The sequence below is a fragment of the Macaca mulatta genome, chromosome 4, assembly GCF_049350105.2.
Source record: "Macaca mulatta isolate MMU2019108-1 chromosome 4, T2T-MMU8v2.0, whole genome shotgun sequence".
NCBI lineage: Eukaryota > Metazoa > Chordata > Mammalia > Primates > Cercopithecidae > Macaca > Macaca mulatta.
The window spans coordinates 86,575,022-86,590,376 of record NC_133409.1 but is presented as its reverse complement, the minus strand read 5'-3'; the positions used below and the strand labels follow the sequence as shown (position 1 = coordinate 86,590,376).

The following is a 15,355-nucleotide window of genomic DNA, read 5'->3' as shown; positions in this document are numbered from 1 at the left end:
CTATTTCATATCCATTAGTTATCATTTACACATCAAATACATACAGCATTAAGACCAAATATACAGAATTTCCACATTTATATACAGTAATCAACATAGTGCACAATTCAAATCTATCTTACAATCAAGTGTACAAGTTTAAATATGGCTTTATAAACTACTAATAACTCTGCTAAAGTAACTCATAGATCCAGAAATAAACACTGAAATGCCACCTTCACACTGGGGTCATCATTCAGCAAGATGCTAATCATTGTGTTTGCAAAATAGACGGTACAGGTAAGTGTTTCCAGGTGGTGTCCGCCTGTTAGCCCCCAAGTAGCTGAAATGTGGGTTCAAATTATGCCAACAATGGCCCTTCCTATCTCAGATACCTGAAAATAAGTCTGCACATCTTCCACACATTTGAAGATACAAGATTATAAACAAATAGAAAAAAAGACATGTAATCAGTGAGATGATTAATTACCAGACATTATCAAAACATGTTTTTCAGATTGTTGCTGAAATTCACAGACAATACATCCTGCATTTGCATTATCTGGGTACCACCCCACCCCTACTTTCTTTTCTTGTTTTGCTTAACTCAGTGGGTTGTTAAATCTCTCCGGAATTTTCAAGGCATTCTAGATCAAGTGGTCCCAAAAGCAGAATTAAAAAGTGCAATATTAAAGGTGACATCAAATTGTTCATCCTTCTCTTCCCCAACCAAAAATGCCTATTTTAAGTAAAAATAATTAAATACGTTGACCTAAAATCATGCGTCCATGCTTATTTTATATCTGCTTTGCCACAAATGGTATATACACATTCTCTAATCAATTACAGGCATCTGGGTGCTACGCCTAAAGACCCCTTGTCCCATTCTCTAAACTCCATTGAGGACCAGAAAATATACTTTTAAAATGTCTATGTTTGCTATGGTTTTTAATGTTTACATCAGTAAAACAGTATATACATATACAGCAGTGTATACATATATACATATATATCATAAATAAATACAGGAAGGGGCATGCTCAGAAAGTTTTATTAATGGGGTGAATAAGCACAAAGGTTTGGAGACCACTGCCTAAATAGGGATGATCTGGGCTGTCTCCAAACATTTAAAAGACTTCTCTAAAACAAAATATACATTACTTTGTACATTTTATATTTATAAAATGGAAAATATATGCCGCACACACTCTTGAGAGACTAGAAGGAAATTCCAAAAGTAAAGGAGTAAACATCAGGGCCAGACCCTCTAAGTTGCTAAGGTCCCAGGCCTGGCTTCAGAAGGGGAATGGGGGACATGAGCATAGAAATTAAAATAAAGATAAATGTGACTTCAACACTTCCTGCACTGGCCACTTGTATATGCATAGACAATCCTTCCCTACATAGATTGCACTTGTTTTGATTTATAAACCTGTACTTTTTATTATTTTAGCAAGATGGCACCATCTAGAAAACTTTCAATTGCCTGATACATCTCTACCACAGCCATACCACATGGTTGCTTGAAACTTTGACATTTGTTACTGTTTTCTTCTCTCCTCTTATTCAGCTAAATTCTAATACCACCAAATGAAGGACTCAGACTCTAATTTTTCCAACATCACCATGGAAAAACCATCGCTGTCATCAACATTTGAGTTGTCAGACATTTGGCATGATGTAGATCACTGGGAAAAAACATGTGTTTAAAATAAGCATGTTCTGATCCCACGAGGCTTATTACTTGCAATAAAATCATTTTGACAGCAGTAACACAAACATGTCACCCCTACTGAAGCAGAAGTCTTTAGTCTTATTTCTGCAAAAAACAAATCCCAGGCATAATTTTTTACAGATAAAAATACAATCATTTGGACATGGTTTATATTTTAATAAGCCAAATATAATCTCTTGTAGAAGAGAAGCAAATACGAAAGAACATTTCCGATCCTGAACAATGAAAGAGGAAAGAGGAAAATTATTTTTCAAAGAGGAGGAAGATAGTAAATATTCACAGCATCCCTCTTTTTTAGCCCTCAATGAACAATTATATTATATTCCCTCTGCTATTTGTTTAGCCACCATTAACTAACATAGCAATTCAGAAGTTGGATCTTATTTTTTTAGAAGCCATGGGGTAACTAAAAACAAAAAAGGTATTAAAGAAGGATAAAAGCTTAAGCATTACTGATAAATGAAAGTTACTCTATTCCAGAGCCACAAATAAATAAAAATAAATGCATGCTAGTGGGGGTGGGAGGAGAATTAGTCACATTTAGTAACACAACTTTTTATAAAGTTAATTGATTATGATATATATTGCTTTATGGTTAGTGGATTGTTTCAAAAATGCATGATGGCCATTAAGTTCATTGCTAAAATTATTTGTGTACAGAACACTAAAGTACCGTATCCATCTTTTACTGCAGATGACTTGTTTTCCCACTGAAATGGTCAGTTTGGTGCTGCTAGACCATATCTATAGGTTATTTGTTTTATTATTGCAATGGTCCCCTTTATTTGTCTACCAATCTGACAACTTAAGGCAATCATCCCCATGAAATTTGAGCATCCTAGTTTGTCGTGGTCCAGCCAGCAGCAGGAGTTTTAGAGGGCCTGGGTCTGGGGACAAGTTCCTTGCTTTGGCAAAAGCAGAATGGTTGAGGAGGTCACCCTGTCAGCTCCAAAACAGCTGAGTCCCTTTTTTTAAATCTATGTTTCAGTGCCCCCTGTAATCATCGCTAACAGGCAAGGCTAATGTTGCTGGTTCCAGCAGTCTAATCTCAAAAGATTAAGGAAACTTAAATATCCTTAAGATATTCTTGAAAATCAGGGACCAAAAATCTGAGTTTCTACTAAGGAATTCAGATGAGGAAAACATGCCACAGATGTTCGCATCCACCCTTGACACTAGCAAGAGTCTTACAGGTAAGAGGCCCCTCCCTCCTCATCCACCAAGGGGATCCTTTTGAACTTCCCAAGTTATATCCAGACCACAGGAAGCAACTGAATAAAGGTCAAGCACTTCACAATCACATGTAATTGATCCCTGGACCTGTTAAAGATGGGTTGCCAGAGCCCAGCATTTAGCCTGGGAAGGATTTGTCATTGAATGTACTTTTATCAGTTCTAGTTTGACTTAAATAGCATTGCATATAAAGGAGAACAAAGGATCTTGGGTCATAGTCAGGAACAATAAAATAACTGTACTCTGTTAAAATAAATAAATAAATTAAATAAATAAAAGAAAGAAGAATAACCTGAGTTGTTCCCTATCAACAAAACACACCAACCTTTTATTGAAAATACACTCAACAATTGTTCTATGAATGAATGAATGAATACAGGAAAACCTGATTGTGCAGATCTTTCTTCTGTAAGGAAAACTCCAGCCTCTCTCCCACCTTCAGCCAAGGCTGGTTGCCCTATCCATGCAGAAGCGGTGGGTTTCAGGGCTGAAATGAAGCGCACTTGGCCCTGAACTCATTTTGATAAATCAATTTTGGGGGTGGTTAAAAGATAAATGACAAGGACAACAACAAAATCCTATCACTTTCAAAATTTCAAACCTCCAAAACAAAATTTTCTCAAATAACCTAAGAGCACTTCTTTCTTCTTTTCTGTCACTCAAGACATACTGAACATGGATAATAGAGATTACTTTTGCTTGCATAGCCTGTACCAATTTTTCTTCTCTCTGGCTGTGTTAAAAACAAGAACAAACACAATGATAACATTTAAAGACTCTTGGGAACAAGACTTTTTAACTGGGTTCCATTAACCCCCTGAGAAAACCATGGATAATTTCAGGTCTCTAAATTTCCTGAATTTATTTGTAACATTTTATGTATTTGCATATATGTATTTTTCTGGGAATAGGGTATAGAACTTTCATTAGATTATCAGTGGAGTTCCTGACACACAAAAAGTGAAAAATCACTATTTAATGGTATGTGACCCACTCTGAGCATCTTTCCCATGCAACCTTCAGGGAAGAAAATGATGAGTGCTTCATTTTCAAAGGAAGAGATTATAATCAGCTGGGAAGCCTTCATGTGAAGCTGACGAAGTCAGACCTTGAGAGATGGGCATGACTTGGGACAGTGGAGCAGAGACTAGAACATTTCAGAAGGACTGGCATGAGCAGAGGCACAGAGCGGGGGCCACATGAGGCTTTTTTAGGCAATGGCAAATGGATCAACCTGGCTGCACTGGATGGCTCTCATGGAGGAGCTACGCAGACAAGGTGAATAAAGGTGAAAACACCAGACCCTAAGGAGTACCCCTCACCCTGAGGCAATGCCACACCCCATCAGGGCCAGAGCTTTTTAGAAAGATTAATCCATTTGTAGTGGGTGGAATGGAACAGGGAAGTGGCCAAGTAGGTAAGAGGCTAGAGAAGTCTAGGCAAAAAGGGATGCCCTGAAATCAGAGTTCTGTGCTGTTCTATTTGCCACTCTGCAACCAGTGTAGATTCTAGGGCCAGGCACAGGGTAGGTGCTCTGTAAATATTCAGCAAGTGAGGGAATGGACATGGGTTCTTTAAGAGATACATAAGAAAGTATGAGGAGTCTTGGTGATTTGGGAATCTATCTTGCTATTCTTCAGAGTCTAGCAATGCCCTGCAGAGTCTAGCAATGCCCTGCACTGATGAAAGGTCTCTTGTATTGGTCTTGACCAGGCTGAACAAAAGTGAAGGATTCCAAGCAGGGAATGGCTGGAGACGTGCTGGTTCTCTGAACACAGGGTGACTTCTCAGGTAACATGCATTCTATAAGACAACAAAGCCAAGGTGGTATAACGGAAAGAACCATCAAGGGCAAGGTGGTGTAATAGAAAGAAACCATCAAGGGCAACATGGTGTAATGGAAAGAACCACATTGACCTCAGTGTTTGGTCCTGCCCTTCAAATAAGTATGTCCATATTGACCTCAGTGTTTGGTCCTGCCCTTCAAATAAGTATGTATGTGACACCGAGCCAATAAGGTGCTTTCTACAGCTAATTTTGAGCACAGCTATACATTTCTATGACTCTACATTTTCTCTCAAACAAATCTAAGCAAGACCCACAAGGCCAAAATCCTTAGTATGTCTGTTCCTTGAACCTTAGCTGTTTTCACAAAAATATACTCTAATACCTCAGTATACATGGGCAGGGCTCACTTGAGGAGTAGACTGCAGTTGTGATTCAAGTCCAAGTTGTTCCAAGTCTGTGATTAGTCTCCCAGGTAGCCCACAGCCTTGGCAGTGTCACTTTCTACAATTCATTATGTAACAACAACAAATTGGTAAATGCTGACGATGTAGTTCATCTTTGCATAAATATAGATTGTCCTTATATCTGTTCTGATGGAGAGTAAAGCTCAATGATTCTGCTCATTAATCTTGTTGAGTGAGAGTGCAGGTGGGCAAAGAGAGGTGGATACAAGAGCTTGATTTACTTTTACAATGAGAGGTAAAAAAGGAACGAATAGCCTATGGGTCTTTTGTCCAACCAAAAGCATCTGTTAACATTAAAGACCACATACTTCAAGTTATCTTCCAGCAAAAAAGGAAACACAGAACTTGAACAAGAAGCCAGATGACCAAAATGTCCCTTAACTTCTTATTGTTTTTTCTTATAATTAGCACCTGTTCATGAAATGGGAGAACATTTCAAATCTGGGTAGCTTAAGAATGAAGCACATAAAATTAAATCCTTCCGGATAAAGACTCACACCATGGTGACTTTGTCTTGGTTATTCTGTTTGCATAACCCACCTTGGGAAAGTAAAGCAGGAACATATTCTAGGGCTCTAAATCATATTGACACCTACAAAATGTTGATGCCCAGTCATACGCTGTCAGGCAACTGTCCAAGACTCCAGGTAGCAATGTCCATTCATGCCCCTGTAAGAGGTACCTGGATGGAATGACTTATTCTACAACTTCATTTTCAAAGTTGGTTCTCCACATACTTGTATTCCAAGTAATACAAAATTAAAACATATATGAATCTACATTCATAACTTAATCATCCTTTGAGAGAACATACATCACACTTGGTACTGTACAGTAAGAATAAATTGTTTATAGAAAAAAATTCCAATACATTTCTTTTCAGCTAAAATGTGGTGGGAAAAGGACAACCCATGCTTTGTGGAGACAGGTCTGCAGTCCACCTGTTCATTATACTCATATTTTCAGTCCAGGAGTCTCCCTAGTCACATAGAAATGCCACCAGTTGGCCTTAAAACACACTTGCTAGAGAGAGGGGAGGCAAACAGTCCTCCCAAATGACGCTGGAGCCTCAAACAGGCTTATCCATCATATCTTCTCCACCACATTCTTATTAGGCATCAAACAGTCCCTTTAAATAAGACTGGTTTTAATAAGATATTAACAACTAAGTTTCCCGTGGAATAAGAATTTCTAACTTAGGGTATCTCAGCACGTATTCCCAGTCACATATGCCCTACACAATTGCTTAAGTGGTAAGCAGCCTTAAAAACTCTCCTCTCTTTACCTCTTTGCGAATCTACAGCAGTCTTTTAAGATTGTTTTGCAAATGCTATATTCACAAAGAGGTGGTTTTTTTGTTTTGTTTTGTTTTGTTTTCAAGTAGAGTGCATGGACTTCTCAGAAGTTTCTGTATTTTAAGAAGTGCCTCTTTAACCCCATAATGAGCAATCTTTATGTTGGTCAGAAGCAAAACAGTTTTGTTTGCAATTGTAAAACTTGGCTCTCCTAGCCCAAATTCAACAGCCATCACCCAGCATCTCTGCCCCATGTGTCTCTGGAAAATGTCCTTAAAAAAAAAAAAAAAAAAAAAAAAAACTTCATCTTTAGAAATAGGGAGCCTTCACAAATATGGGTAAGCCAACAGTTCATAGAATACTTTAGGGAAAGAGAGAGAGAACCGGGAGGAGACAGCAAAAACATTAAGACTTGTTCTCAGCATTGTTCTCCTCTCACTGGGCAGTGGCCTAAAACACCAGAAAAGTTGCATTAATAAAACTGCATATAATCTAACACTGCACAGAGTGCTTTGATACAAGTATCCTCTTGCTACTTCATCTTTTCAATACATCTTTGCAAGTTTTGTTTTCAAAAAGATGTTACAAGTTGGCAGGCTTCTGCTTACAAAAATCAATGAAATATTTTCCCTTCAACTCTATGAAACCTGCCATATTCCTGAGATTTATTCTCCTCAAATAAATCAAACGTAGGCAACGTAACACTCTGGAATCAACACAGAACATGCCAGGGTGAGCTCAGGCAATGAAAGAACCACTTTTCCGCAAATACATGGTAGAACTGAAGACTGTTTGTAGCTGTTGATAATTTGTAAAAACATTTCCAATGTTCTTTCAACAAAAGATTTTGATTCAGCCAAGATCACAGAAAGGTATGATGGCAAAGTCCTAAGTGTACCTTTGTGTGTATTTCATCTGTTCAGCTTTTGCAAGTGACTGTGGTGGTGGTTGCCTGGATATGGAATTCCTTTGCCCTCAAATCTTCACATGCATGAAGTGCAATAAAGAATAAAATGCTGTGTTTATGTCGCACCACTTCCAAGAGGTTTAAAGCGCCATACGAATGTTACCACATGAATCCCCACAACACCCCTGTGAGGTAGGTAGGTGGAGAGTATTGTCATCCCCACTTGACAGGTGGGAAAAATGAGGCACACAATAGTTAATAAGAGATTTGCTCAAAATCACACAGCTAGTCACTGGCAGGGCTTAGAATAAAACGTATACTGATTAGCACCTAGCACAGTGCTTTGCACATAGTAGGTGTTCGTTGAATATCTGTGGATTTTATTTGACTTATGTCTCAACATACAATATACACACATAAAGTACAAGCAGCCACCATAAGACATTTATCTCCTACATTTTCTCTGATGATATCTCTCATTGCTTCAAATCCCGGTGGATGAAGGAGGTTCAAGAATCCATCTCACAACTAAGACCTCAAGGTTGAAGAGGATCATCATAAACACTATCAGCTGACAACCCGCTCTTACACCTGCTCTACCACACAATATTATTAATAGTTTTCTAATGAAAACAAAAATGGATTTCAGGAACCATGCTGACATTGTTATTTTTTGCCTGTTTGTTTTCAATGGAGTCATTCGAATGGTTCTGTGTTTTGTTTGTACAAAAAAGAAATAAGGCTGCTATAGTCCAGTTAGCATGTGAAAACTGTGCCAAGCATGACGATCTCCTCCCGGCTCGGATGGATTGCTACCTGGGAAAATGGACCAACCCAGGGAGTGGCAGGTACCAAGGAAGAGCGTCAGCGAGGCTGGACGTCACTTGCATTGTTCGTGGTCTGTATAGTCATCCATGTCCACATCCGAATCAAAGAGTGAGTGTCCGGTAAAATCCGTGTCTGGGGTTCTGGAAAAACTGTTTTCTGCTCCCTCGTCTTCAAAGGTCTCTGTCCTTGAGTAAAAGCTAAAATCCAGCAGCGGGGTGTGGGTTTTGCTGCCTTCGCTGCTCTCCTCAGATTCATAGATGGTATTGTCATCATCGTGGTGCCACTCTGGCCAAAATTTCCTCCTTATCCTCTCACAGTACATGGCAAGGTTGATCAGCTCACCTGCAGTGTGGTAAGGAAAGCAAGGATTAGTTCTCAAAGGCAGCAGTCTACCACGTCTATGGTCTGTGTTCCCCCGAAACTCCAATGTTGAAATCCTAACTCCCAATGTGATGGTCTTAGGAGGTGGGGCCTTCAAGAGGTGGTTAGTTCATGAGGGCCAAGCCCTCATTTGTGGGACTAGTGCCCTCATAACAGAGGCCTAAGAGAGCTGCCTTCCCCGTTTTACCATGTGAGGACACAGCGAGACAGCACTGTGTCCAGGAAGCAGGAAGCGGGCCCTCACTCAGGCAGGCCCTCGCCAGATCCTGAATGGGCCAGAGTCAAGATCCTGCATTTCCCACCATGATCCTGCATTTCCCAGACTTTCCCAGACTCCACAGCTGTGAGAAATGCATTCCTGTTGTTTACCAGAAACCAAGTTTACGGCATTTTGCAACAGTGGCCCAAACTATGACATCCAGCCACTAGGCTTTCTGGGAAACTGGAGTAGTGGGGAAGGTAAACATTAACAGTATTTTTCCATAGAGATACTGTGAAAATATTTAGGTTTTTATGCACATAATAAAAAACGGTGAGTGAGAAAAGTTAAATTCAGTGAGTGAGCAGAATGAAATGAAGAAGTGAGTCTGATGATGATGAGAAGTGAGGGGGTAGTTTATCCAAAATGGCAGATAAACTACCATCATTTGGCTTTAGGAAGCATTTTATTATTTTCTGTTTACATATCAAGAGAACTAATGCTTTGACTGGTTCATATATAAATTAATTTATATTCCATGAAAATACATCAACTGTTGGTTGCATTAAGTCAGCCAGAAGTAATCGTTTACTCAACAAAGTTTTGCAATGTTGCTATGGGCTAAGTACCATGCCAAGTAGCTGAAGAAAGTTATGTTAGGACATACACTTTTCCCCCAAAAAAATCCATAAAATGGATAACTCAGAATTGTCTTTATGGATAAGTGTGCCTGCAAATACACTTAGCATAAGATATTTTTAAATTTTTACATGAAATTGAACAGCGGTACTCAGGATCCGGGTCCCACTCAGTCACTAGACTACTTCTTTTTTACATGAATCAAAGGAACTCTTGTGTTAAGTCACTATTACTGTCTAGGCATTTGTCTGAAACGTGACACTCTACCTGGCCTTCATTTCCTAATTCCAAATGAAACACAAAGAAAGAGGGTGAGTTTCTCCCTTTGATCCAGCAGATGGCAACATTGCTTATAAATATATGATTTGCTACTGTTTCTTATAGGACATTATTACTCTGAGTATCTTTGGATTTAAGTTATATAAATATTCATTTACAGTGTAAATAATCCATGTTTTAGTGCAGAAAATTAGAAAAAACAGATAAGCAAAAAATAAAAGCATTACCAATAATCCCATTCCCCATAATAACATTTTCATTTATGTTCTTCCAGAAATGTACATACTTACACATGCATTTACATATATTTACATGTGCTATATAGGATTTACTATCTATTCTTTTTCTTATCCTACTTTTTTCCACTGAACAATGTACAATAAAAATCTTTGAATTTCACACTCTGACCACAGTGGTAACTGCACACTGTTATAATGGCTGTACCGTAGCTTCAGTTTATCTTTATGAATCCCCATCACAGGCCATTTAGGTTGTTTCCATATTAATGGTTCTGTTAATGACAGTTTGTCACTACTCTATTTAACTTTTCTGTTAAGGAAAATAACATATTCTCATTTTGGAAAATTAGAATTAGTCTGTATACAGAAACTGTACAAATATATAAAGAAGAAGAAAAAGGTACCCATGATTTCATTGATCCAAGATAATCAGAATTAACATGTTGGTGTAAGTTCTTTCAGTATTTTTTCTATTTACCTATTGCCATTATTATTACATATTACCTCCTGTAACATTATTGTAAACATTTTCCCATGTTGTTAAAATTTTTCAAAACTTGATTGCTGTTTTGCTTACACCCCCTGCAAATCATAAACAAAGCAAATCCCCCTGCTTCATGGATCCCATGGACACGTACTGGTTCCAGGTCACCATTTCCAGTCTTCTCAAATTATAACAGCTCAACCCCCACTATGTAAAAATCTATTCTCTTCTAAAAGATATTTGTGCACATGCTCAGGAGCCAGAAACCCAGAAGTCAACACCATTGCTCCTTTTGAGGAGATGCAGCCTGGAAAACCTTCACTTACTTTCTCCCTCATAGGGACAGTCATGAAACGCCTCAACAGGTATTGCTGCCAATGCCAGGGAACCAAGAATTGAATAAAGATGTGAAGGCAGCAGCAAGAGAAAATAAAATATCTAATTGGGGAGGTAAAGAGACATCAAAGATGAAATACAGTCACTTCACAGTAGGACCTGGGGCCAGCCCTATTTGACTCAATCAAATCCATTCCTTACTAGCTTTTCCTACAGAAAATCAGAATCTATTCACAAGATCCACGGGATCTATGAATACCACTTCATTCATGGCTTTTCTTTCTACGGACTTGTTTCTTCACCTTTCTCCGGAAGAGTTGCCTGCTCTGTGACCATGTGACATTAATACCACTTCAGTATGCAATAATAAAAATTAATAATCATAATAGCAAACGGTTATATACTCCTAACTGTGTGCCAGGCATGTGAAGTGCTTCACTCACCTGCTGAATTCATATTAACCTCCTTAGTCCTCATGCCCTTCACCTCCACTCAGCTCTCTACTGATGAGCTGACAGCATGGCCTGGGAATTAATAGTATTGCACTACCTGTCATGGAATATTTTTCTGTAATTATTCTTGAGGTCTCAAGACTTGTAAGGAGACAGGTGCCACCCCTTAATGGCAATGAGTTACCATAAAAGAAGTGATCATTCCCACATGTAGTTGAGAAAGGGTTTGCTTTGATGAGCCAAGAGCTGCGAGCCCACACACTCCTCAATTCCTGCCCCTGATAAAGAGTGAAACAGAGAGTGGACATCTATAGTTGGGTTTTATCTTTTTCAGGCTTTGCCTATCTCTTTCTGTGGCTAGATTCTCCATCAGCTGAGCCACTTAACATGCTACTGGACAAAAGAACAGAAAAAGTTGGCAGTAGAAATAGGTTGTGTGGAGTGGTTGGGGTGGGGGTGTGTGTGTGTGTGTGTGTGTGAGACAGAGATAAGCCTGTGTTAATATAAATGCCTATACAGGCTGGGCGCAGTGGCTCATACCTGTAATCTCCTCACTCTGGAAGGCCAAAGTGGGCGGATTACCTGAGGCCAGGAGTTCGAGACCAGACAGGCCAACATGGCGAAACTCCATCTCTACTGAAAAATACAAAAATTAGCCAGTCGTGGTGGCAGGCGCCTGTAGTCCCAGCTACTCAGGAGGCTGAGGTAGGAGAATCACTTGAACCAGGGACTGGACTGGTACCATCCACTGGACTGGTAAAAAAAAGTCTGATAACATCCAATGCTGATGAGAACGTGGAGGGTCAGGCATTGTACTACATGGCTGGCAGGGGCATACATTGCTATAACCTTTTTTGGAAAGTAATCTGATGTTATCTATCAAAAATTTAAATGTGCATATCTCCTGGCCCAGGATTTCACTTTTAGTACTCTATTCAACTATAATGAAAGCAGTGGTATGTAAAGATATATGTACATGGATATCAAATGAAGCTTTTTTAAGCAAAAAAAAGAAGAAAAGTAAAAGATGAAAACAGCCTGAATCTCCATCAATAGGTTTTGATTAAATAAATTAAGGTACATCTATGCTATAGAATATTGTGAAGCTGTTAAAATGATATGATATCCTGTTAAGTGAAAAAAACAAGTTATAGATAATGTGTATATATAATTCCATTTCGTTTAAAAACAGTGAAAATAAACAAACTGAAACACATATATGCATATGCAAATCTGTACATGAAAAAAGACGCAAAAGGATTTACATTAAATCCTTAATATTGGTTATTCTGTGGAAATAATATTGGACATGGATGAGGAGAAGGCCATAAACTTTTTAAACTATACCTTTGTAATTCAACTTACTGTAACCATCATGTATTACTTTTCATATTCAAAAATCCAATAAAATCAATTGGTAAGAAACAAAGTGATATTCTCAGACAACTTGAGAGGACATTTATCAGAAAGTCGAATGCCCCTCTACCCACAAGATAATCCCAGATAGAATAAAGACTTGGGTTTCTCAAATGGAAATACCCTCCCTGCTCTTTGAATAAAGTGACACATTTTATATTCCTGTATTCCTCTAATTTCTCTAATAATCAAAACATTCTGTACAATCTGATGCTGAAAACATTATCAACCAAATCCAGAATCCAGAACTAAGGTTCTCCCAGCTGCCAATCATGCCAGGCAGGAATGCGGGTGAGAGAGAAGCCTGCCAATGTCTCACAGCAGCACCTGCCAGCCCTCGGTCACGAACCAGCAAATAACTTGGAAAACCTAGGCCAACATCCAAACACACTCATTTGCTCTACAGGTATTTACTCAGCACCTCCCTGTTCCAGATCCACGCTAGGCGCTGACTACACCCTTGGTTGCTCCTTTTAGCATCTGTCACGCAGGCATAGAGGACACTGAGCATATATCCTCTTCAGAAAAATTCCTAAAATACTTGAATACTGTAATGAAAACACCCCCTTTGCCTTGTCTCCTTGAAGCTAAAAAATATTAATTCCCAGATCTCCAAATACAAAAACAGGCCAAGGTAATTTGATCCAGCCCTTTCCTGAAACCCAAATCTCCTCACAGCAACCTCTTCCTGAACACTTCCCTCCAGATGGAGGACAGTAAGAGTGCAGGAGTGAGGAGATATTTACACGCTGGTCAAGGAGATGCAGCATTTTTTCCACTTTTTAATCTATCAAGTATTAAGTAAAAAGACACTCAAGTACAATAAATAATTGCTGGTGAAAGTTGCTGAATGAGGTTTTTCCTAGAGCACAGAAGGCTGGGCTCCTCCTAATTCAGAAAATCGCATTAAGGTCTGTGGTTTTGATAGGACTCTGGAGGACAGGCAGACACGCTGCAGAGTTCTTGACCCATTATGGCTTCAATTTCACTTTTCTCAGCTTTCTCAAGCTCTCCACATCGGTTCTAAGGAGCGCCCCAATCCACATGCAATTCTCTAATAAGAACCCTGATTAAAATGTCAAATCTGACTCCACATTAAGAATGTTGCTAATAATAAAGCTGAGATTTTTTCAGTATAAAATGGCAAAAATTTCAAAATAAATTATATTCAACCCCAATCAAGGAACAAAAATTGGAAGTACTTTCAGACTTTGCTCATGAGAATATAAATTGGTATAATCTTTCTAGAAAGCAATTTAGCCATGTAGACCAAGAGCTTATGCCCTTTGAGACAGTAATTACCGAACAAGAAATTTAGCCCAAGGAAATAACCAGAGATGAGCAAGAGTATATATTTATAACAATATTCACTATAAAATATTAGTAAAAGTTATTTAAAACAACCCACAAGTCCAGAAATAGATTAATCACATAAATTACCATGTAGCCACAGGATAGGATATTATGCAACTATTAAAAATACCATTTTGAAGAATATTTCATGACAAGGGAAATGGCCAAAATACAGTTAATTTTAAAACTTTAGGTTATAATTGTATCAACATTATGGTCCCAACTTAAAATATATATATACATATTTCTATTTGATAAAAGATTAGATACATACCACAATATCAGCAATCGTTCTCTGTGAAAGATGGTGTCACGAGTTATTTTTTATTCTTTTAAAACTTCTCTATCTTTTCTAAATTTTCTTCAGTAAGCAAATTATCACTCATATTTATATGTCTATCTAGATAGATAAATGCATACATATGTATATTCAAAGCCTGTCCTCCTGCTCATCTAAATGAAGGAAACTTTCATACTATTCTACATGGTTCCAGAAGTAGCTTGTGTGCCTTTGTAAATAATACGTTGGACCAAAAAACTAATATTCATCCAAACACACTCACAATGAGGCAAGGCCAGTGGTGCTTCTGTTGTTCCAAAGCTAAAGCAGAAAACTGCCAGAATCCGAGCCATTCACATGCCTGGGTTTCACCCAGTTCTAAAATCTCCAGGCTGCTTGTTGTTTCTACTTAACCCTTCTCATGTTACCTCTCGAGAAAGTCTCTACCACAGAGACAGCAAACGCAGGGAAAGAGGTTGAGAGCAAATTACGGCAGTAGTAGTTTGGCTGCACGTTATCAGCTCCCGTCCAAAGATTTAGAAAGGGTATGGAACTAATGCCTAAAATGGGATTTAGAGATCCCTGTGGACTTTAATAATTCATGCTACACCAGTACCCAGGGAAAGCTGGAAGCTACTTTAAGAATCAAAGTACATGCAACTGTGTGCCAAAAGCCCCCTGCAGACGATGGTGTCAGACTCCCCAGATGTGCATGAGGCCCGAAATCAATCCTCCAAAAGGCTGATCATTTCTTTTAAAAGAACACGAAATGCCTCAAGTCCTTTCAGGAAGTAATAGAGAAAAGGGCCAAATCATAACAAAAAATGCATCATTTCTGAAAGAAAAAATTCTATAGCGTCTGTGAGTTCTACTGATAATGGGGTCTCTAAATACTTCAGACGAAGTAACAGATGACTACAACAGTGTGTGTGTGCACATTTGTATGTGTATGTGCACACGTGTGTATGTAGGGATGTGTTCGGGTAGAAGTGTAGGTATAACTGTACAAGTGAGTGTGTGTGGGGGTGTGTATAGAGCATGTGAGTAGATGCGGGTGGGTGTGTACAT

General features: G+C 38.7%; 1 protein-coding gene across 2 annotated transcripts in view; it reads right to left on the bottom strand.

The window, feature by feature from the left end:
- Positions 1–6,796: 6,796 nt before the first annotated feature.
- Positions 6,797–15,355, bottom strand: part of FAXC (failed axon connections homolog, metaxin like GST domain containing) — a 67,514-nt gene continuing 58,955 nt past the window's right edge. Inside the window, 1 exon segment of one of the 2 annotated variants that reach the window (NM_001266112.1) lies at positions 6,797–8,571. In NM_001266112.1, the coding sequence (NP_001253041.1) occupies positions 8,282–8,571 (290 nt within the window). In that variant the 3' untranslated portion in view covers positions 6,797–8,281. 2 annotated transcript variants of the gene reach the window in all.